We start from the raw sequence: 21659 nt of genomic DNA on the forward strand, positions 1-21659 counted from the left end.
AACTCAGGATCAGTAATGTAATGTATGTACACAGTGACTGCACCAGCAGAATAGTGAGTGCAGCTCTGGAGTATAATACAGGATGTAACTCAGGATCAGTAATGTAATATATGGGTACAGTGACTCCTTGAGCAGAATAGTGAGTGCAGCTCTGGGGTGACTGCGCTGATCATGTAGACTGGTGCTCAGACGCTCTCAGTCCCTCCATACACCGGGCTCAGCTTACCATCTGTGAGTTCTCATCCCGATAATTTGCAGCGATATCTTGATTCTCCATGGCTCCCCCCAGCAGTCCGATGGCGTACGTGCGGAGGGGCTGTTCAGCTTCCCGTGCCCATTTAAAAAGGTTTTCCACAATCCCTTCCTAATAATGCAACACAGATATTGGACTCAACCTCCAGACATAAATCCCCCCAATACAAAGACAGGGGCATCTCCCCCAACAGTAAACACTGGGTATAAAAAGGGGTTAAACGAAAAACAAACAAAGAAACAAAAAAAGCCCTCAGTCATTGGGGAGAAAGTACGAACCTTCTCCTGGAACACCACGGCGGTCTCCAGCCCCGGCATTATGTCCAGTAATAGTCGGCAGGCGGACGTGTTGAGCGGAGGCTCGCGGCTTGTCATGACGTAGGCATTAACCAGCTGGTGAGAAAACAGGCAAGGTTCCATAAAGGGGAACACCACAGGAAAGAGAGTGATGTGGAGGAGAACAGACGAACTCACCGCATTCATGAAGTCGTCGTTCTTGAAGAGAATCCGCAGGAGGTGGCCGAGCATGCACTCAGGGTTCGCACGGCCTGGAAAATATGGAGCAGTAATATAACACAAAAAGAATAAACGCCAAATCGACGATTCCCACAGACCGCGGCGGAGCAGGCGGATCCGCCATCTAAATCTACTTTGATGTCGGGCAGATTTACTGCTGTCCATGAGTCGGGTAATACTCCTAGACATGCACTGACCTGGGTGTCTGTCGTCAAAGGGGTCGGGGTCGCCCTTACGATATTCCTCTGTCTCCTTCTCAATCAGTTCGGACATCCTAGAAGAGAAACATGGAGAAGCTCAGTAACATGTCGCCCCGCCGCTCCAGCTCCTCATCTGTGACTCACTGGACGATCTCTCCTCACCTGGTCAATATGGCCACCATGTCCTGCCCGCTGCCGTGTCCCGTCTCCCACTGCTCCAACAGGGAGGTCAGCTCAGACTTGGAGTCCACGTGATTCCCCGAGGAAGCCATGACTGGAAATAGGAGGATCGGGGAGAAATTCACAGAAACCAGAGCACTGATCACAATACACAGCAGTCTCCTCACCCAGTAATGGCTGATATCAACCAGCTTCTCCGCCACCACGGAAGATCAACTTTCTGCTCTACTCTTAAGATCACATCTCACCACCTGTGCACTCGACCCGATCCCGTCCCACCCCATCCCAAACATCACCACAGTCTTTACCCCAATCCTCACCCATCTCTTCAACCTATCGCTAACACTTCCGCTCATGCTTTAAGAACGCAATTGCATCATTACATTGCAAAAAAACATCAATTCCCATTCTCCATGTTATAGAAAAGATTTCTATACACAACTCTTATGAACAGAGACCAGCCATTGTTAATAATTCTTGGGAAAAATATCAATGTAAATGGGAACCATGGTCAGTATTTTTAGAACACTATTGTTGCTGACAAAACATATGTAATAAAAATATTAATGTAAATACTTTTATTCCAAAAATGATAAAAGTATTCTTGGGGTGATACCTTTATTGGCTAACCAAAAAAAAAAAAAAAAATTTTTATATATATATATATATATATATATATATATATATATATATATATATATATATATATATATATATATATATATATATATACACACACACAAGCTTTCAGAGCACAGAGGCTCCTTCTTCAGGCAATATTACAAATGAATTCACAAGACTAAAGGCCCAGCATTTCAGAGATGCTACAACAAGACATTTGTTCAAGAGGTGTAAGTTTTGATGCCTCCTACTGATAAATTAGGGAGATCAAATTAGTTTTTTTTTGTTGCAAAATGAGAGGCCTTGGGAATGTTTAATTATCTGAAGGTGTGAATTGTGTCCATGTAAGTGAGTCATAATCCCAGGTGTTAGATTTAGTCCTGTTGTCAGGGAATTGAACATCCTTATCAATTTGAATTCCCGAAATTTTTCTTTCTCTGTTGCCCTTGAAGTGACCTTTTAGTATTAAAACTTTTAGATCTTTCATACAGTGTCTCCGGCCACAGAAATGTTTTCCCACGGGTGTGTCCAGTTCATTCTTAATTGTGTGTCTGTGTAAATTCATTCTCGTTTGCATTTTCCTTAGGATGTTCATGTGGGGGTTGTATGTGACCACAGAGGCGCCTGTTGTTGTCCTCCCTCTGTCTATAATCCAGGAGGCCGCTTCTTGGATCTGTTCATCTATTACCAGTGGATGGGATCCTTCTTGTAGGAATGTATTCCTCAGTGATAGCAGCTGCAGTTTTCTGTCCTTACTGTCTGAACAGATTCCAATGTATCTCAGAGCCTGACTGTAGATGATGGATTTTTTTGTGTGTCTTGGATGAAAGCTGTTCCATCTAAGATATGCCGGACGTCCTGTGGGCTTATGGTAAATTGAGGTTTGTACGGTGTTGTCTTTGATGTATATGGTCGTGTCCAGAAAATGTATTTGGGATTTTGAGAAGCTGAGGTTAGCTTGATGGTTGGGTGGAACCTGTTGAAGTTATCATGGAAGGTCAGCAGATCATCTTTTGAGCCTGTCCAGATTATTAGCAGATCATCAATGTAGTGGAAGTTTGCTAGGGGGTTATAGATGACAAAACCCCTCCTCTAGTTTAGCCATAAATAGGTTAGCATATTGTGGGGACATTTTGCTTCCCATGGCGCTGCCCATACATTGTTGGTATAAATTGTTCCCAAAGGAGAAATAATTGTGATGAAGCACAAGCCATATAATGTATATGTAATGTAATTATATGTAATTTGTAATGTATATGCAATATTATAATGTATTACTAATTGCTACCTAATGCCGATGCCGCTGAGTGTAATATTAATATGGTTACTCCTATTTTTTTTAAAGATTGTATTACCCCTCCCATTGTTTCTTATTCCTTCCCTTCTTTCCTAATCCCCCTCACTAAAGTTCTCACTACAGCTCACGTCTCCTTTCCTAACAGGTAACTGTTATAATACTTATTGTTGTGTTGTATTGAGGTACAATGCCTGATATTCCCTGTCTTTTTCTTGTACATTGTTTTAAAAAAGTTAATAAAAATTATTTAAACAAAAAACTACTGGAACAACACATCAATCTTGAGCTGTCCTCCCACCTCTCCTCCCTCTGTGACCGCATCACTCCACTGAAACTGCCCTGACTAAAGTCACCAACGACCTACTGACCGCCAAATCCAAGCGACACTACCCTGTCCTCCGCCTCCTGGACCAGTCCGCCTCCTGGACCAGTCCGCCTCCTGGACCAGTCCGCCTCCTGGACCAGTCCGCCTCCTGGACCAGTCCGCCTCCTGGACCAGTCCGCCTCCTGGACCAGTCCGCCTCCTGGACCAGTCCGCCTCCTGGACCAGTCCGCCTCCTGGACCAGTCCGCCTCTTTTTATTATGTATACCTCAATCACATGTAAAGCGCCATGGAATACATGGTGCTATAATAATAAATTATATCAGGGAGTAATAGATTGTAGTCTCCTGTCCTACAGTCACCTCCTCCAGTAATGTCTGATAACATGGAGTAATAGATTGTAGTCTCCTGTCCTACAGTCACCTCCCCCAGTAATGGCTGATAACAGGGAGTAATAGATTGTAGGTCTTTTTTATTTATAGAAGAAAACATTACAGGACACAAAACAGAAGAACAAAACTGCAGAACAAGACGACAAAAACCCGACACAAATCACAGAAAATAGAAACAAAATAAATCAAAACAGAAATAGAAGATCCGACCTACAGAGAAAGAACAGAATCCCCCCGGGAATATATACATAGAGAAGAAATAAATACTATAAAACCTATAAGACCCCCGGCCCAGCTTCATTCATACTACTATATACAATCCCACACAACGCTCACACCGTCCTATATACACATAAAACACCGTCCTATATACAAGATTATATACAATAAAACACTAAACCTAATATAACATATATACAACCGGACACTAACACTAACCTACTGGTCCCACTGCCTGACCTTAGTCACCCCCTTACCGCACCTCATTCACACCACAGAAAACCAAAAATAACAAGATATACAATAGTGACATGGACAATTTAAAAAAAAAAAAAAAAAAGGTTTAATTTTGTAATTTTTTAATATATATACATAAAACACAGCCCTACACTAACTATCCCGCCACCCCTGATCCAGCTCTGGCCACAAAGTTCAGGATTACTCCGAGCTAGGATCAGGCCCCAGAGTTTTTCCCCAGGCGGGGCCTGGACCAGGCCAGATCAGTCCTCTTATCACCGCTGATGAAGAACCCCCCCAAATCCCCCACCCAACCTAACTAAAAACCCCCTATTATACATTATATACAATATATACAGAACACAACCTACACACTCACCATCCAAGGCTCAAGTTCGATGCCGGCAAACCTTCTATTCAGGAGACAGAAATACAAAACAAAAATCTAGGGTGGAAAGACATCAGCCCACCACCAGGATATAGGAGTACTACCGGACTAAGGCACCCTGAAGGAAAAGCCCCTCCAGAGACGGGCCGCCCTCCGGGCACCCAGTCCTTCATACTCCAGAGAACGTACCTTCACCAGGTCACCTAGGATGTTCCTACAGACTTCATCTACATGGAGGATTTTACTCTGCGTCGAGACTAAAACTCGTGCGTTCCACGTGAAATACCTGACCACTGCGCTGACTATGAATAAAGTGTCTCGGTCCCTTCTCCCAAGGTCTCCGAACGCTCCATAGGCCCACCCGGCGTAGGACAGAGTAGCCAGCCGCGGCCAACCAATGGAAGCCCCCACCCTGTTGTACACCTCTGTATTAAAGGGACAATGAAGCAGGAAGTGCTCCATGCTTTCCAGCACGTTAGCACAAGCCTCACGGGGGCAATTCCTGTCCTCGGAGCTCCTGTACTTCAAATTGTTCCTCACATACAGCTTACCATGGAAGCAGCGCCAAGTCAAGTCCCAGTACTTCTCGGGGATCCTGCTAGAATTTAACAAACTCAACCCAACCTCCAGATCCCGACTTGGGCAGTCTTTGAGGACCAATGGACTCTGAAAATGAGAAAGCAAGACCCTCATATCGAGGAGTTTCCTCGGGAGGGACCTCACCTCCCACATTCCCAGACCCCACCGGCGGATCATTTTCAGAACCGGGGTAACGTAAGCCGGGAGATGCCCGTGTGGTGTGCGGAGATCCTTCACTCTTCCCCCTGTCTCCCATTCCTGGAAGAAAGGCTGAAACCATCCCTTGCAGGAGAATACCCACGGAGGAGCCCTCTCTTTCCAGAGGTTTGCCACGTTCACTTTCAAGAAGGTGTTCACTAGGAACAGCACGGGGTTCACCATATTCAAACCCCCTAGTCTCCTTGTGCGGTAAGTGACCTCCCGCTTGACTAGGTTCAGTCTGTTCCCCCATAACATCTGGAAGAACAGACTGTAGACCCGTGTCCAGAGAGGCTCTGGCAAGACACAGACGCTGCCCAGGTAGATTAGCAAGGGGAGCAGGAAAGCTTTGCACAGGCCAACCCTTTCCCTCAGGGTCAAAGACCAACGCCTCCATTGGTCCACTCTTTGGGCGACACCTTTGATTCTGCCTTCCCAGTTTTTCGTGGGGTAATCACCCTGGCCGAATTCGATGCCCAGGACATTGGCGTGTTCTTGGGGTTCGGGGAGGGTGTCCGGAAGATCAAAACCGGGATCTCCGCCTCCCAGCCAGAGACTCTCACACTTATCCTGGTTGACCTTGGACCCGGATGCCTCCGAGTAGCGCTCCACTTCTGACATCACCGCCGCTGCCTCCTTTGGCGAAGAAACAAAGACGGTGACATTGTCCGCGTAGGCCACCACCCTCAGGATAGCCTCCCGCGCCGCCCCGCCCATCCGCACCCCCGCCAACGGTCCACAATCGATCCTTCTGAGGAAGGGATCGATCGCAAATGCGTAAAGCAAAGGGCTAAGAGGACAGCCCTGACGGACACCGGACCCTACCCCGAAAGGTCGTCCAATCCACCCATTCACCAGAGGGAAAGTCTCAGCCCCTGCATACAAGGTCTTAAGCCAGTCCACAAACCCTCCAGGCAGACCATACCTCAAAAGAGTGGACCAGAGGTACTCGTGGTTAACCCGATCAAAGGCTTTTGCCTGATCCAGGGTCAGCAAGAACCCCTTCCAAAGGCCCGCCCTGCCTTGCTCCACGGCCTCTCGGACACCTAGAACAGCACTAAAAGTGCTACGGCCAGGAACGCAACAGTGCTGAACCTCCGAAAGGAGCCGGGGTGCAAACTTCACCAGCCTGTTGAAAAGTATCTTAGCCAAAATCTTCCTGTCCACATTGAGAAGTGCTATGGGACGCCAGTTCTCAATGCGTGATGGATCCTTACCCTTTGACAAAATGATCAAAGCTGACCTCCTTAATGATCTCGGCAGAGTGCCCGAGGAGAGACACTCGTTAAACACCTGAGTCAAGAGGGGGACCAAAGAGTCCCTAAAGGTCCTAAAGAACTCGGATGTTAAGCCATCCGGACCTGGCGACTTTTTGGGCCTAAGCCCATCGATCGCCAGTCTCACTTCCTCTTCTTTGATCGCTTCTGCCAAACCGCCCAGCGAGAGGTCAGCCCCTGGCTCAGGAACAGATTCAGCCAGGAAAACCGACATCCCGTCACGATCCAGCTCCCTCCTTCCCAAGAGGTGCGAGTAGTAGGAACTGACGACCTCCAAGATCCCTGATCTGGACCTTCTCAGGGACCCCGTACTGTCCACCAGCCCCGTCACTATCTTACTATTCACTGACATCTTACAGTTTCTGTAAGGGTCGGGCGAGCAGTACTTCCCGTAGTCCCTCTCGAAAACCAAAGATGCGTGCCTATCGTACTGACACCTCTTCAGCAAGGACTTCACTCTGGAGATCTCCTCGCGGCTACCTCCAGTCGAGACAAGATGCTCGAGTTTCCTCCTCAGGCTCTGATACAGGCGATCCCTGTTCAGGCTTCTGAGGTTCGAGAGCTGCCGGAAGAATCTCGCCACCCGATGTTTGAACATCTCCCACCACTCCGACTTAGTGTTACTTAGGCCCAGCAATGGTAACTGGCTCTGAAGGAATTCCTCAAAAGACCGTCTTACAGCTTCTTCCTCAAGGAGTGACGAATTCAGCTTCCAATAGCCTCTTCCCATCCGAGGAGTCTCTGTAACGTTCAGAGAAAACATAATCAAACAGTGATCGGAGAACTCCACCTCCACAACCGACAACGGTGAAGAGACGGCCTCCTCCTTCAAATAAAACCTGTCTAGCCTAGACCTGCACTGACTACCTCTAAAAAAGGTGAATCCCGTGTCGCCCGGGTTGTGCCGGATGTGGACATCCACCAGGCGAGCCTCACTCACTATCCTGTTTAACGCGACGCAGTCATAAGCCAGCTGGTCTCCGGAACCTCCTCTATCACAGGATCTCATGACGTTGTTGAAATCCCCTCCGAAGACCACCTGCCGACTCGAAAATAAAAAAGGTTTGATCTTCAGGAAGAGACATTTGCGGTCCCACTTGGACTGGGGACCGTAGATGTTAATGAGCCGAAGCTCTTGTCCCCCCATGGAGACATCTAGAATCAAGCATCTCCCCATTTCTAATTCGATCACTCGTCTGCATTCAACCGCTGCGGTCTTAAAAAGGACCGCCACCCCGCTATACGGCTCGGCCGCAAGAGACCAGTAGGAGGGTCCATGCCTCCACTCCCGCCTTGCTTTATGCAAGGTTGATATATCGGTCAACCTGGTCTCCTGCAAAAACAAAATGTCGGCGTCAAGTTGGCCGAGAAAATGAAAGGCCGTGTACCTTGCCGCATCTGACTTTATGCTGCAAACGTTAATAGTTGCCAACGTCAACGGGGTGGGTGCCGCCATCATGATTTATTGAATTAGATAGCCTTTTTCTTCCCACCACTGACAGTCCCAACCTCTTCCTCCGATAACGACGGGTTTTTAGTGCGCTTAAGACAAACAGATTCATCCATTCTCTCCTTACATACATTCGTGCCCTTGTCTGGTGGTCCTGGGTTAGTCGTCCCCCCAGAGGGCTTTGTATTTGTATTTGCCCCCCGAGAGGAAGACCCAGCCATCTCCTGAGCCCCAACCACCTTGTCCGCAACCTCCGGGTCCCCACTTCCCGGCTCCAGAGGGAGGTCCTGGAGAGCCCCGAACCGGTTGGAGAGATCCACCAGAGGGGGGGCGGCTGAACCCTCCAATGGCGCCTGGATCACGGCCAGAGAGTCAGAGGTGTCGCACTCCAAAGAGGCAGCTCGAGACCTGGTCCCCCTCCTACCTCCGGCCGTTTTCCTGTTACCCTTTTTCTTTTTCTGTGACCACTCCCCCTCTCCCTCATCTAGACTGTCACCAGAAGAGGGTTCCTGGGAAGACGTGGCGTCCTCTCGCTCTTCCCTTTCAAGTCTCTTGACCTCCTCACTCAATTCGCTGTCTTTAGGATCCTCAGCTGCAAGTGAAGTACCTGGGTCAGAGTTTAGGGACATTACTCCCTGCCCCCTGTCCCCACGGCGCTGCTCCCGCCGCCTGATGGTGGATGGCGGCAGCTTGCTCCTCACCGGATCCCTGCCTCCCCCGCCTCTGCTGGTCCCTTCACCGGAAAGATTAGTCCCGGCTTTCGCCTGTCCCGCGCTCGCCGCTTTCAGGACCGCATTGGTGAAGGAACGTGGACAGCGACTGAACGGGTGACCGAGGTCACCACACAAGTTACACCTAATCCTGCGACAGGCAGCAGCAAGATGACCGAGGTCCCCACACAGTGCGCATTTCTGGGTGGTACACTGCGCACTGAAGTGTGTGGGGCTACCGCACCTGTGACAGACCTTAGGCTGCCCCCGGTAGAAAATCAAGATCCTATCCCTCCCCAAAAAGGTTGAGGAGGGGATATGGGTAACAGTGTTTCCCGAAACCTTCAATTTCACCATGAAGGTCCAGGCCCCTGACCAGATACCATGGTCATCCAGATTCTTTTCGGGAATATTGGTGACCTCTCCGTATCGACTCACCCAGGTGGTAATGTCCATACAGGAAAGTGACTCGTTACTAGTCAAAACGGTCACTTTCCTGACTGAATCTTGGCGGGTTATTGCCAGGGGAAAGAGACCATGCCATTCGGGGCGACTCCGAGCCAGCTCATGGCGAGACCAGAAAAGCTCAAGGCCCTCCGGTCTCACGAAGCTGACATCGAAGTAGGAGGTCCCGTAGGGATGGATCAAGGCAAAGATGTCATATGCCGCAAAGCCCATCCCCAGCAGGAGCTCAACCACCTTCGACCTATCAGGACATGCATCCTTGCTTACCCACTGGAGACGGACCACGTTCCTACGGTTACTCCTCTGCCCCGTTGTCGGCAGAGACCAGACAGTCTCTGCCCCTCTATCTCGGAAGGCTGAAAGACCATGTCTCTCTATCCAGAAAGACAGATCAACCTCCCTCCCCTCTACAGTGATGGAGCTCTCCCCTCTCCTCAGGGCGTCCAGGAGCTGCTGTTGCAAGTCACCATCCCCAGGGCCACCAGACGAGGGCGCACTACTACCCCCAGCACTGACAGCTCCTGAATAGCTTTGGGCTGAAGCCCCAGCCAATGCTGGGGGGGCAGCGGGACCATCGCCTACTTCCCCCCCACCAACACCAATGCTGCTCCCACCATTCACTCCACTACTACTGCCACCATTCGCAGGACCACCACTCCCATCATTCACTCCACTACTTCTCCCACCATTTGCTACACCATTACTCCCACCATTCATTCCACCACTACCCCCACCATTTGCTACACCACTACCCCCACCATTCATACCACCACTACCCCCACCATTTGCTGCATCATCATTCACTGCACCACTACCCCCACCATTTGCTGCATTATCATTCACTGCACCACTACTTCCACCATTCCTACTACTCTCACCATCTGCTCCACCATTACTCCCACCCTCTGCTCCACCATTACTCCCATCATTCACTGCACCATTACTCCCATCATTCACTGCACCACTACTTCCATTCCCTTTACTTGTCACCCCATTACCTCGGCTGTTCTCTGCACCTTCCACAGTCACCTCCATTCCTTCCTCCCTTGTGTCTGCTGTCTCTGCACTCACACCTGCTGGGCCGGGGGAGGGGAGCACTCCCAGAGACCCCTTTCCCTGCAGCACCACACCCGTTTCCCTTTGGTTGCTGCTGGCTTTCTGCAGGTCGTCTCCTGGAGTGCCCCGCCCCCCTACTGCAGCATTTTGTTCCTTGTGCTGGGCAGACTGTTTGTTGGGCACCGCTGCCCGCCCTGCACCCACAGATTTTGGGGCCTTACTGTCCTTTTTGGGCGCTGGGGCACACTGCCCCCCTGTCGCAGCAGTGCGCCCAGTATTCTTGGCGGATGTTTTTTTCACATCCCTCCCGGCCTCCCCGGCCCCGGTGATAACCGGCTTAGCCGCAGAGGGCAGGGAGGGAAACTCCACAGAACTCCCTATGTCCGGCGCTGTGAGTACCTCCACAGCCTCGCTCCCTGCACTGTTCCCCGCACAGATGGCAGCATCGCCGGACATCCTTCTCCTCTCCCCACCTTGCCTCTGGCTCGAGCCCACTGCAGAGCCCGTGCCTTTAGGTTTGGTGGGGTTTACACAGGAGGTGGCAGGCGCAACATCAGACATTGGTACATACTTGTAACTCACCACCTCCTGTGCGGCTCCTCCGGTCTTCTTCCTCCTCTTTTTTTTTCTCCTCCACTGGATCGTCCTCCCCGAAGGAAAACCGCGTCAGGTCCACTGGAGACTCCAGCAGTCGGATCTCCCTCAGCAGTCCTCCTTCCTCCTCCTCCCCCGACACTCCAGCCTCTGCTCTGGGAGTCCTCTGCCCTGCAGGGAGACCACTTGAGCTCCAGCTCTGCCCCTCACTGGCTCCAGCACCTGGAACTCCAGTCACCTCTTCATCCTCCCCCTCCTCTTCACTAAGGACCCCGGCTGGCGGTTCTCCTGAGGTGTTTAACCCCTTCATTTCTGAGAACCGCCGCTGGTTCTTAAACCTCTCCAGGAAGGGACCTGCGCTTTTCTCAATCCCCTCCCGGAGGAGCACTAACCTGACCACCTCGTCTCTGAGGGCTTTAAACCTCTGGGAGGTCGCGGGTCTCTCCTTGTTGGACGCCCGGGTGTTCAGGACCCGGGCCTCCCTCAGCTCCTCTTTCAGCTGGGTTAGTGCTTTGCCGGCGTCCTCGTACTCTCGTAACGTGGCGACCACTCGGGAGGAGAAGGAACTTGTGCACTCTCTGGAGCTCATCTCCCCCCAGGATCTTGCTGGACTCTTGTTCCTGGGGCCTGGGGTGCCCCGGTCTCCCTCTCTGGGCGAGCGATGAATCGTCTCGGGGTTGGAGTAGGTGGGTATGTTTTTCTTCACCCTACCCGATCTCCTCACTCCCTCCTGGGCCGGTTGTTGTGGCTCCTTGTCCCCCGCCGGCATAGACTGGGGGATAGGAGGCTGGGAAGCCATGCCGGCCTCCCAGTAAGCCTGCCTCTCCCTGGGGAGAAGAGAGGCAGACGACGACCCTCCTCCTGGAAGTCCTGGAGCTCCACAGACAGCTGCTACTCTCAGCAGGGAGAAACTGATTGCGGGCACCTGTCCTACAGTCTCCTCCTCCAGTAATGGCTGATAACAGGGAGTAATAGATTGTAGTCTCCTGCCCTACAGTCACCTCCCCCAGTAATGGCTGATAACAGGGAGTAATAGATTGTAGTCTCCTGTCCTACAGTCACCTCCCTCAGTAATGGCTGATAACAGGGAGTAATAGATTGTAGTCTCCGCCCCCAGTAATGGCTGATAACAGGGAGTAATAGATTACATTTATCAGGACAGACTCGTTTTGCTGCTATGGAGCGGCGTTCATCATGAATGCAGCATGTGTGGCGGTTACTGACATTGCACATGAGAGAACCGCGACCAATGAATTCTATGACTGATCCCGATGTGTTAATGAATGTTATTTCATATATAACTGCATCCAAACGTGATGTCAGCGCGCGACCAATGACCCCGGACATCCACCAGGAGGCGCCAATCACACCGGACACACGAGGGAGAGAATTCGCCAGTGCTGAGATCCTGGGAGGACGGAGGCGAAGACATCAACCATGAGGGGAACACGGCTGCAACAGAATTAACCATGCAAGCGCTGCTCGCTGCTGCAGGATAATAAATGTATAAAGTAATGCAGGGGCGGAGACATGATTGGCGCCCTAGGGGTGAGGGGGCGATGCACAGGGGTCCCTGTCTGTGTTCAAAGAGATAACGTATTATAATAAAATATTAATGTCGCCCCTCATCCCACGGACCCCCGTCACCCTGCACTCATAGGGGGTCTCCACATCACATTATAGGGGTCATCCCATCATCTGATTGTCACATTGCACCCAGTTCCACACAGAGGACAATGTGCAGGAGTGGATCCGTCATTTCACCCTGACATTCTGACACAATAACCACAGGGACCCCAGTAATAAACACAGCAGCCGGATCTGTGCACGATTGGGGGAAACACGGCCGAGCCACCGACAACCTGCAAGGATCGAGGGGATCCCTGTCACATGGGGGAGAGGAGGGCTGACATCTATATTTATTAATGTTTAAATGTCTCTCTAAACGACCCCGGCCAAACTACGGAAATGGTATGACCCAACAGCACATTCCATCCCAGCGCCGCGTCCACACTGGTCGTGCTGAGAGCTGTAGTTCCTCAACGGCTGGAAAGTCACAGAGTGTCTCTGATCTCACTGCAATCTCCAGCCCGTGTCTCTCACCCGCTGCCTCACTGCTGTCACTGGCGGCAGCTACAACCCCCAACATTATCCCAGCTACTTCATGTAGTGTCACCAAGGTGAATTGTGACATCACCCCATTGTTACCCCGAGAACCCGACTCTCCTGTATTAACTGCTATATCACACCCCGTCTCTCTTCTCCTCCTCTCCTCTCTCCTCCTCTCCTCTGTCAGTCTCCTCCTCCTCTCCTCTGTCAGTCTCCTCCCCTCCTGTCAGTCTCCTCCCCTCCTGTCAGTCTCCTCCCCTCCTGTCAGTCCCTTCTCCTCCCCTCCTGTCAGTCCCTTCTCCTCCTCTCCTGTCAGTCCCTTCTCCTCCTCTCCTGTCAGTCCCTTCTCCTCCTCTCCTGTCAGTCCCTTCTCCTCCTCTCCTGTCAGTCCCTTCTCCTCCTCTCCTCTCTCCTGTCAGTCTCCTCTCTCCTGTCCGTCTCCTCTCTCCTGTCAGTCTCCTCTCTCCTGTCAGTCTCCTCTCTCCTGTCAGTCTCCTCTCTCCTGTCAGTCTCCTCTCTCCTGTCAGTCTCCTCTCTCCTGTCAGTCTCCTCTCTCCTGTCAGTCTCCTCTCTCCTGTCAGTCTCCTCTCTCCTGTCAGTCTCCTCTCTCCTGTCAGTCTCCTCTCTCCTGTCAGTCTCCTCTCTCCTGTCAGTCCCTTCTCCTCCTCTCCTGTCAGTCCCTTCTCCTCCTCTCCTGTCAGTCCCTTCTCCTCCTCTCCTGTCAGTCCCTTCTCCTCCTCTTCTGTCAGTCTCCTCTCGCCTCCTCTCCTCTGTCAGTCTCCTCTCTCCTCCTCTCCTCTGTCAGTCCCTTCTCCTCCTCTCCTCTGTCAGTCCCTTCTCCTCCTCCCCTCCTGTCAGTCTCCTCCCCTCCTGTCGGTCCCTTCTCCTCCCCTCCTGTCAGTCTCCTCTCTCCTGTCAGTCTCCTCTCTCCTGTCAGTCTCCTCTCTCCTGTCAGTCTCCTGTCAGTCTCCTGTCAGTCTCCTGTCAGTCTCCTGTCAGTCTCCTGTCAGTCTCCTCCCCTCCTGTCAGTCTCCTCCCCTCCTGTCAGTCTCCTCCCCTCCTGTCAGTCTCCTCCCCTCCTGTCAGTCTCCTCCCCTCCTGTCAGTCTCCTCCCCTCCTGTCAGTCTCCTCCCCTCCTGTCAGTCTCCTCCCCTCCTGTCAGTCTCCTCCCCTCCTGTCAGTCTCCTCCCCTCCTGTCAGTCCCTTCTCCTCCTCTCCTGTCAGTCCCTTCTCCTCCTCTCCTGTCAGTCCCTTCTCCTCCTCTCCTCTGTCAGTCTCCTCTCTCCTCCTCTCCTCTGTCAGTCTCCTCTCTCCGTCTCCTCTCTCCTCCTCTCCTCTGTCAGTCCCTTCTCCTCCTCCCCTCCTGTCAGTCTCCTCCCCTCCTGTCAGTCTCCTCTCTCCTGTCAGTCCCTTCTCCTCCTCTCCTGTCAGTCTCCTCTCTCCTCCTCTCCTCTGTCAGTCTCCTCTCTCCTCCTCTCCTCTGTCAGTCTCCTCTCTCCTCCTCCCCTCCTGTCAGTCTCCTCCCCTCCTGTCAGTCCCTTCTCCTCCTCTCCTGTCAGTCTCCTCTCTCATCCTCTCCTCTGTCAGTCTCCTCCCCTCCTGTCAGTCTCCTCCCCTCCTGTCAGTCCCTTCTCCTCCTCTCCTGTCAGTCCCTTCTCCTCCTCTCCTGTCAGTCCCTTCTCCTCCTCTCCTGTCAGTCCCTTCTCCTCCTCTCCTGTCAGTCCCTTCTCCTCCTCTCCTGTCAGTCCCTTCTCCTCCTCTCCTGTCAGTCCCTTCTCCTCCTCTCCTGTCAGTCCCTTCTCCTCCTCTCCTGTCAGTCCCTTCTCCTCCTCTCCTGTCAGTCCCTTCTCCTCCTCTCCTGTCAGTCCCTTCTCCTCCTCTCCTGTCAGTCCCTTCTCCTCCTCTCCTGTCAGTCCCGTCTCCTCCTCTCCTGTCAGTCCCGTCTCCTCCTCTCCTGTCAGTCCCGTCTCCTCCTCTCCTGTCAGTCCCTTCTCCTCCTCTCCTGACAGTCCCTTCTCCTCCGCTCCTGTCAGTCCCGTCTCCTCCTCTCCTGTCAGTCCCGTCTCCTCCTCTCCTGTCAGTCCCGTCTCCTCCTCTCCTGTCAGTCCCGTCTCCTCCTCTCCTGTCAGTCCCGTCTCCTCCTCTCCTGTCAGTCCCGTCTCCTCCTCTCCTGTCAGTCTCTTCTCCTCCTCTCCTCCCCCCTGTCAGTCTCCTCTCTCCTGTCAGTCTCTTCTCCTCTCTCCTGTCAGTCTCTTCTCCTCTCCTCCCCCCTGTCAGTCTCCTCTCTCCTGTCAGTCTCTTCTCCTCTCTCCTGTCAGTCTCTTCTCCTCTCCTCCCCCCTGTCAGTCTCCTCTCTCCTGTCAGTCTCTTCTCCTCCTCTCTCCTCTCCTCCCCCATGTCAGTCTCCTCTCTCCTGTCAGTCTCTTCTCCTCTCCTCCCCCCTGTCAGTCTCCTCTCTCCTGTCAGTCTCTTCTTCTCCTCTCCTCCCCCCTGTCAGTCTCCTCTCTCCTGTCAGTCTCTTCTCCTCTCCTCCCCCCTGTCAGTCTCTTCTCCCTCCTCTCCGTCTCTCTTCTCCTCTCTCCTGTATTCGCGGTCTCTGCTGCCCCGGTCCCGTTATCTCCGGTCTCTCCGCTGCTCCCGGGTGTCTCGGTTCCTCTCTCGCCTTCCCCCCGGCCTCTCTGCCGCCCGTTATCTCTCACCTCTCGGCCTCTGTGTCTCACGCTCTCGGCTCTTGTGTCGCACGCTTCATACGTCACCGTGTGCGCGCCTTATCTTTCCCTCTATAGTTTGCCGACCCCTAATGCGCACAGGACTCTGGGTAATGCAGTCCAATCGTTACGTCCAAGGCAGTTGTCGGCCATGTTTCGTATGGCAGATCCGAGTAAATAACCGCCGCCATGTTGTGAATGGCCGGCGGTTACTAATCTCTGGTTTCTAGGTAATACCCGCCTTTCAGATGCGTCAGAGCTCAGATTAAGAACTAAGCAAATCGACCAATCAGTAGTCAGCGTCTTCATAGTGATTGCTTGAAAGGTGGAATCGCTGCAGTTTAATGGCTGCCTGTCTTGCTGGAATTTTATGATTTTCCTGGCAGCAGCAAAATTGTCATGGAAACATTCCCTCCCAATAACTACAGTCAGTGAGAACAGAGGTCTGGGAGGTGTTTCTATGGCTACAGTGCAATGTAGTAGTGTAGTGTCTGACCTATCATATATCCCACATCTCCCCACACTATACAGCATTATACTCCAGAGCTGCACTCACTATTCTGCTGGTGCAGTCACTGTGTACATACATTACATTACTGATCCTGAGTTACATCCTGTATTATCCTCCAGAGCTGCACTCACTATTCTGCTGGTGCAGTCACTGTGTACATACATTACATTACTGATCCTGAGTTACATCCTGTATTATACTCCAGAGCTGCACTCACTATTCTGCTGGTGCAGTCACTGTGTACATACATTACATTACTGATCCTGAGTTACATCCTGTATTATCCTCCAGAGCTGCACTCACTATTCTGCTGGTGCAGTCACTGTGTACATACATTACATTACTGATCCTGAGTTACATCCTGTATTATCCTCCAGAGCTGCACTCACTATTCTGCTGGTGCAGTCACTGTGTACATACATTACATTACTGATCCTGAGTTACCTCCTGTATTATACTCCAGAGCTGCACTCACTATTCTGCTGGTGCAGTCACTATGTACATACATTACATTACTGATCCTGAGTTACCTCCTGTATTATACTCCAGAGCTGCACTCACTATTCTGCTGGTGCAGTCACTGTGTACATACATTACATTACTGATCCTGAGTTACATCCTGTATTATACTCCAGAGCTGCACTCACTATTCTGCTGGTGCAGTCACTGTGTACATACATTACATTACTGATCCTGAGTTACCTCCTGTATTATACTCCAGAGCTGCACTCACTATTCTGCTGGTGCAGTCACTGTGTACATACATTACATTACTGATCCTGAGTTACATTCTGTATTATACTCCAGAGCTGCACTCACTATTCTGCTGGTGCAGTCACTGTGTACATACATTACATTACTGATCCTGAGTTACCTCCTGTATTATCCTCCAGAGCTGCACTCACTATTCTGCTGGTGCAGTCACTGTGTACACACAATACATTACTGATCCTGAGTTATTTCCTGTATTATACTCCAGAGCTGCACTCACTATTCTGCTGGTGGAGTCACTCTGTACATACATTACATTACTGATCCTGTGTTACATCCTGTATTATACTCCAGAGCTGCACTCACTATTCTGCTGGTGCAGTCACTGTGTACATACATTACATTACTGATCCTGAGTTACCTCTTGTATTATACTCCAGAGCTGCACTCACTATTCTGCTGGTGCAGTCACTGTGTACATACATTACATTACTGATCCTGAGTTACCTCCTGTATTATACCCCAGAGCTGCAATCACTATTCTGCTGGTGGAGTCACTGTGTACATAAATTACATTACTGATCCTGAGTTACATCCTGTATTATTCTCCAGAGCTGCACTCACTATTCTGCTGGTGGAGTCACTGTGTATATACATTACATTACTGATCCTGAGTTACATCCTGTATTATACCCCAGAGCTGCACTCACTATTCTGCTGGTGGAGTCACTGTGTATATACATTACATTACTGATGCTGAGTTACATCCTGTATTATACTCCAGAGCTGCACTCACTATTCTGCTGGTGCAGTCACTGTGTACATACATTACATTACTGATCCTGAGGTACATCCTGTATTATACTCCAGAGCTGCACTCACTATTCTGCTGGTGCAGTCACTGTGTACATACATTACATTACTGATGCTGAGTTACATCCTGTATTATACTCCAGAGCAGCACTCACTATTCTGCTGGTGGAGTCACTGTGTACATACATTACATTACTGATCCTGAGTTACCTCCTGTATTATACTCCAGAGCTGAACTCACTATTCTGCTGGTGCAGTCACTGTGTACATATATTACATTACTGATCCTGAGTTACCTCCTGTATTATACCCCAGAGCTGCGCTCACTATTCTGCTGGTGCAGTCACTGTGTACAAACATTACATTACTGATGCTGAGTTACATCCTGTATTATACTCCAGAGCTGCACTCACTATTCTGCTGGTGCAGTCACGGTGTACATACATTACATTACTGATCCGGAGTTACATCCTGTATTATACTCCAGAGCAGCACTCACTATTCTGCTGGTGGAGTCACTGTGTACATACATTACATTACTGATCCTGAGTTACCTCCTGTATTATACTCCAGAGCTGAACTCACTATTCTGCTGGTGCAGTCACTGTGTACATACATTACATTACTGATACTGAGTTACCTCCTGTATTATACCCCAGAGCTGCGCTCACTATTCTGCTGGTGCAGTCACTGTGTACATACATTACATTACTGATGCTGAGTTACATCCTGTATTATACTCCAGAGCTACACTCACTATTCTCCTGGTGGAGTCACTGTGTATATACATTACATTACTGATCCTGAGTTACCTCAAGTATTATACTCCAGAGCTGCACTCACTATTCTGCTGGTGCAGTCACTGTGTACATACATTACATTACTGATCCTGAGTTACCTCCTGTATTATACTTCAGAGCTGCACTCACTATTCTGCTGGTGCAGTCACTGTGTACATACATTACATTACTGATCCTGAGTTACATCCTGTATTATACTGCAGAGCTGGACTCACTATTCTGCTGGTGCAATCACTGTGTACATGCATTACTGATGCTGAGTTATATCCTGTATTATACTCCAGAGCTGCAGTCACTATTCAGCTGGTGCAGTCACTGTGTACATACATTACATTACTGATCCTGAGTTACATCCTGTATTATACTCCAGAGCAGCACTCACTATTCTGCTGGTGGAGTCACTGTGTACATACATTACATTACTGATCCTGAGTTACCTCCTGTATTATACTCCAGAGCTGCACTCACTATTCTGCTGGTGCAGTCACTGTGTACATACATTACATTACTGATCCTGAGTTACCTCCTGTATTATACTCCAGAGCTGCACTCACTATTCTGCTGGTGCAGTCACTGTGTACATACATTACATTACTGATGCTGAGTTACATCCTGTATTATACTCCAGAGCTGCACTCACTATTCTGCTGGTGGAGTCACTGTGTACATACATTACATTACTGATCCTGAGTTACATCCTGTATTATACTTCAGAGCTGCACTCACTATTCTGCTGGTGCAGTCACTGTGTACATACATTACATTACTGATCCTGAGTAAAATCCTGTATTATACTCCAGAGCTGCACTCACTATTCTGCTGGTGCAGTCACTGTGTACATACATTACATTACTGATCCTGAGTTACATCCTGTATTATACCCCAGAGCTGCACTCACTATTCTGCTGGTGCAGTCACGGTGTACATACATTACATTACTGATCCTGAGTTACATTCTGTATTATACTCCAGAGCAGCACTCACTATTCTGCTGGTGGAGTCACTGTGTACATACATTACATTACTGATCCTGAGTTACCTCCTGTATTATACTCCAGAGCTGAACTCACTATTCTGCTGGTGCAGTCACTGTGTACATACATTACATTACTGATACTGAGTTACCTCCTGTATTATACCCCAGAGCTGCGCTCACTATTCTGCTGGTGCAGTCACTGTGTACATACATTACATTACTGATGCTGAGTTACATCCTGTATTATACTCCATAGCTACACTCACTATTCTGCTGGTGCAGTCACTGTATACATACATTACTGATCCTGAGTTACATCCTGGATTATACTCCAGAGCTGCACTCACTATTCTGCTGGTGGAGTCACTGTGTATATACATTACATTACTGATCCTGAGTTACCTCATGTATTATACTCCAGAGCTGCACTCACTATTCTGCTGGTGCAGTCACTGTGTACATACATTACATTACTGATCCTGAGTTACATCCTGTATTATACTCCAGAGCTGCACTCACCATTCTGCTGGTGCAGTCACTGTGTACATACATTACATTACTGATCCTGAGTTACATCAAGTATTATACTCCAGAGCTGCACTCACCATTCTGCTGGTGCAGTCACTGTGTACATACATTACATTACTGATCCTGAGTTACATCAAGTATTATACTCCAGAGCTGCACTCACTATTCTGCTGGTGCAGTCACTGTGTACATACATTACATTACTGATCCTGAGTTACCTCCTGTATTATACTTCAGAGCTGCACTCACTATTCTGCTGGTGCAGTCACTGTGTACATACATTACATTACTGATCCTGAGTTACATCCTGTATTATACTTCAGAGCTGCACTCACTATTCTGCTGGTGCAGTCACTGTGTACATACATTACATTACTGATCCTGAGTTACATCCTGTATTATACTGCAGAGCTGGACTCACTATTCTGCTGGTGCAATCACTGTGTACATACATTACTGATGCTGAGTTATATCCTGTATTATACTCCAGAGCTGCAGTCACTATTCAGCTGGTGCAGTCACTGTGTACATACATTACATTACTGATCCTGAGTTACATCCTGTATTATACTCCAGAGCTGCACTCACTATTCTGCTGGTGCAGTCACGGTGTACATACATTACATTACTGATCCTCAGTTACATCCTGTATTATACTCCAGAGCAGCACTCACTATTCTGCTGGTGGAGTCACTGTGTACATACATTACATTACTGATCCTGAGTTACCTCCTGTATTATACTCCAGAGCTGCACTCACTATTCTGCTGGTGCAGTCACTGTGTACATACATTACATTACTGATCCTGAGTTACCTCCTGTATTATACTCCAGAGCTGCACTCACTATTCTGCTGGTGCAGTCACTGTGTACATACATTACATTACTGATGCTGAGTTACATCCTGTATTATACTCCAGAGCTGCACTCACTATTCTGCTGGTGGAGTCACTGTGTACATACATTACATTACTGATCCTGAGTAAAATCCTGTATTATACTCCAGAGCTGCACTCACTATTCTGCTGGTGCAGTCACTGTGTACATACATTACATTACTGATCCTGAGTTACATCCTGTATTATACCCCAGAGCTGCACTCACTATTCTGCTGGTGCAGTCACTGTGTACAGACATTACATTACTGATCCAGAGTTACATCCTGTATTATACTCCAGAGCTGCACTCACTATTCTGCTGGTGCAGTCACTGTGTACATACATTACATTACTGATCCAGAGTTACATCCTGTATTATACTCCAGAGCTGCACTCACTATTCTGCTGGTGCAGTCACTGTGTACATACATTACATTACTGATCCTGAGTTACCTCCTGTATTATACTCCAGAGCTGCACTCACTATTCTGCTGGTGCAGTCACTGTGTACATACATTACATTACTGATCCTGAGTTACATCCTGTATTATACTCCAGAGCTGCACTCACTATTCTGCTGGTGCAGTCACTATGTACATACATTACATTACTGATCCTGAGTTACATCCTGTATTATTCTCCAGAGCTGCACTCACTATTCTGCTGGTGGA

The 21659-nt window shown here is 49.6% G+C and overlaps 1 protein-coding gene across 1 annotated transcript in view; it reads right to left on the reverse strand.

The window, feature by feature from the left end:
• Positions 1–16000, reverse strand: part of DCAF1 (DDB1 and CUL4 associated factor 1) — a 49343-nt gene extending 33343 nt beyond the window's left edge. Inside the window, exons 1-6 of the mRNA XM_073645153.1 lie at positions 15763–16000; positions 1131–1242; positions 966–1042; positions 727–800; positions 532–645; positions 227–364 (exon numbers count right to left, since the gene is read on the reverse strand). Coding sequence (XP_073501254.1) covers positions 227–364; positions 532–645; positions 727–800; positions 966–1042; positions 1131–1240 — 513 coding nt within the window. The 5' untranslated portion in view covers positions 1241–1242; positions 15763–16000. The remainder of the gene's footprint in view (positions 1–226; positions 365–531; positions 646–726; positions 801–965; positions 1043–1130; positions 1243–15762) is intronic.
• Between the last annotated feature and the right edge of the window lie 5659 nt (positions 16001–21659).

Source organism: Phyllobates terribilis, unplaced genomic scaffold (genome assembly GCF_046119375.1).
Source record: "Phyllobates terribilis strain yellow unplaced genomic scaffold, ASM4611937v1 Scaffold_8__6_contigs__length_399053987, whole genome shotgun sequence".
NCBI lineage: Eukaryota > Metazoa > Chordata > Amphibia > Anura > Dendrobatidae > Phyllobates > Phyllobates terribilis.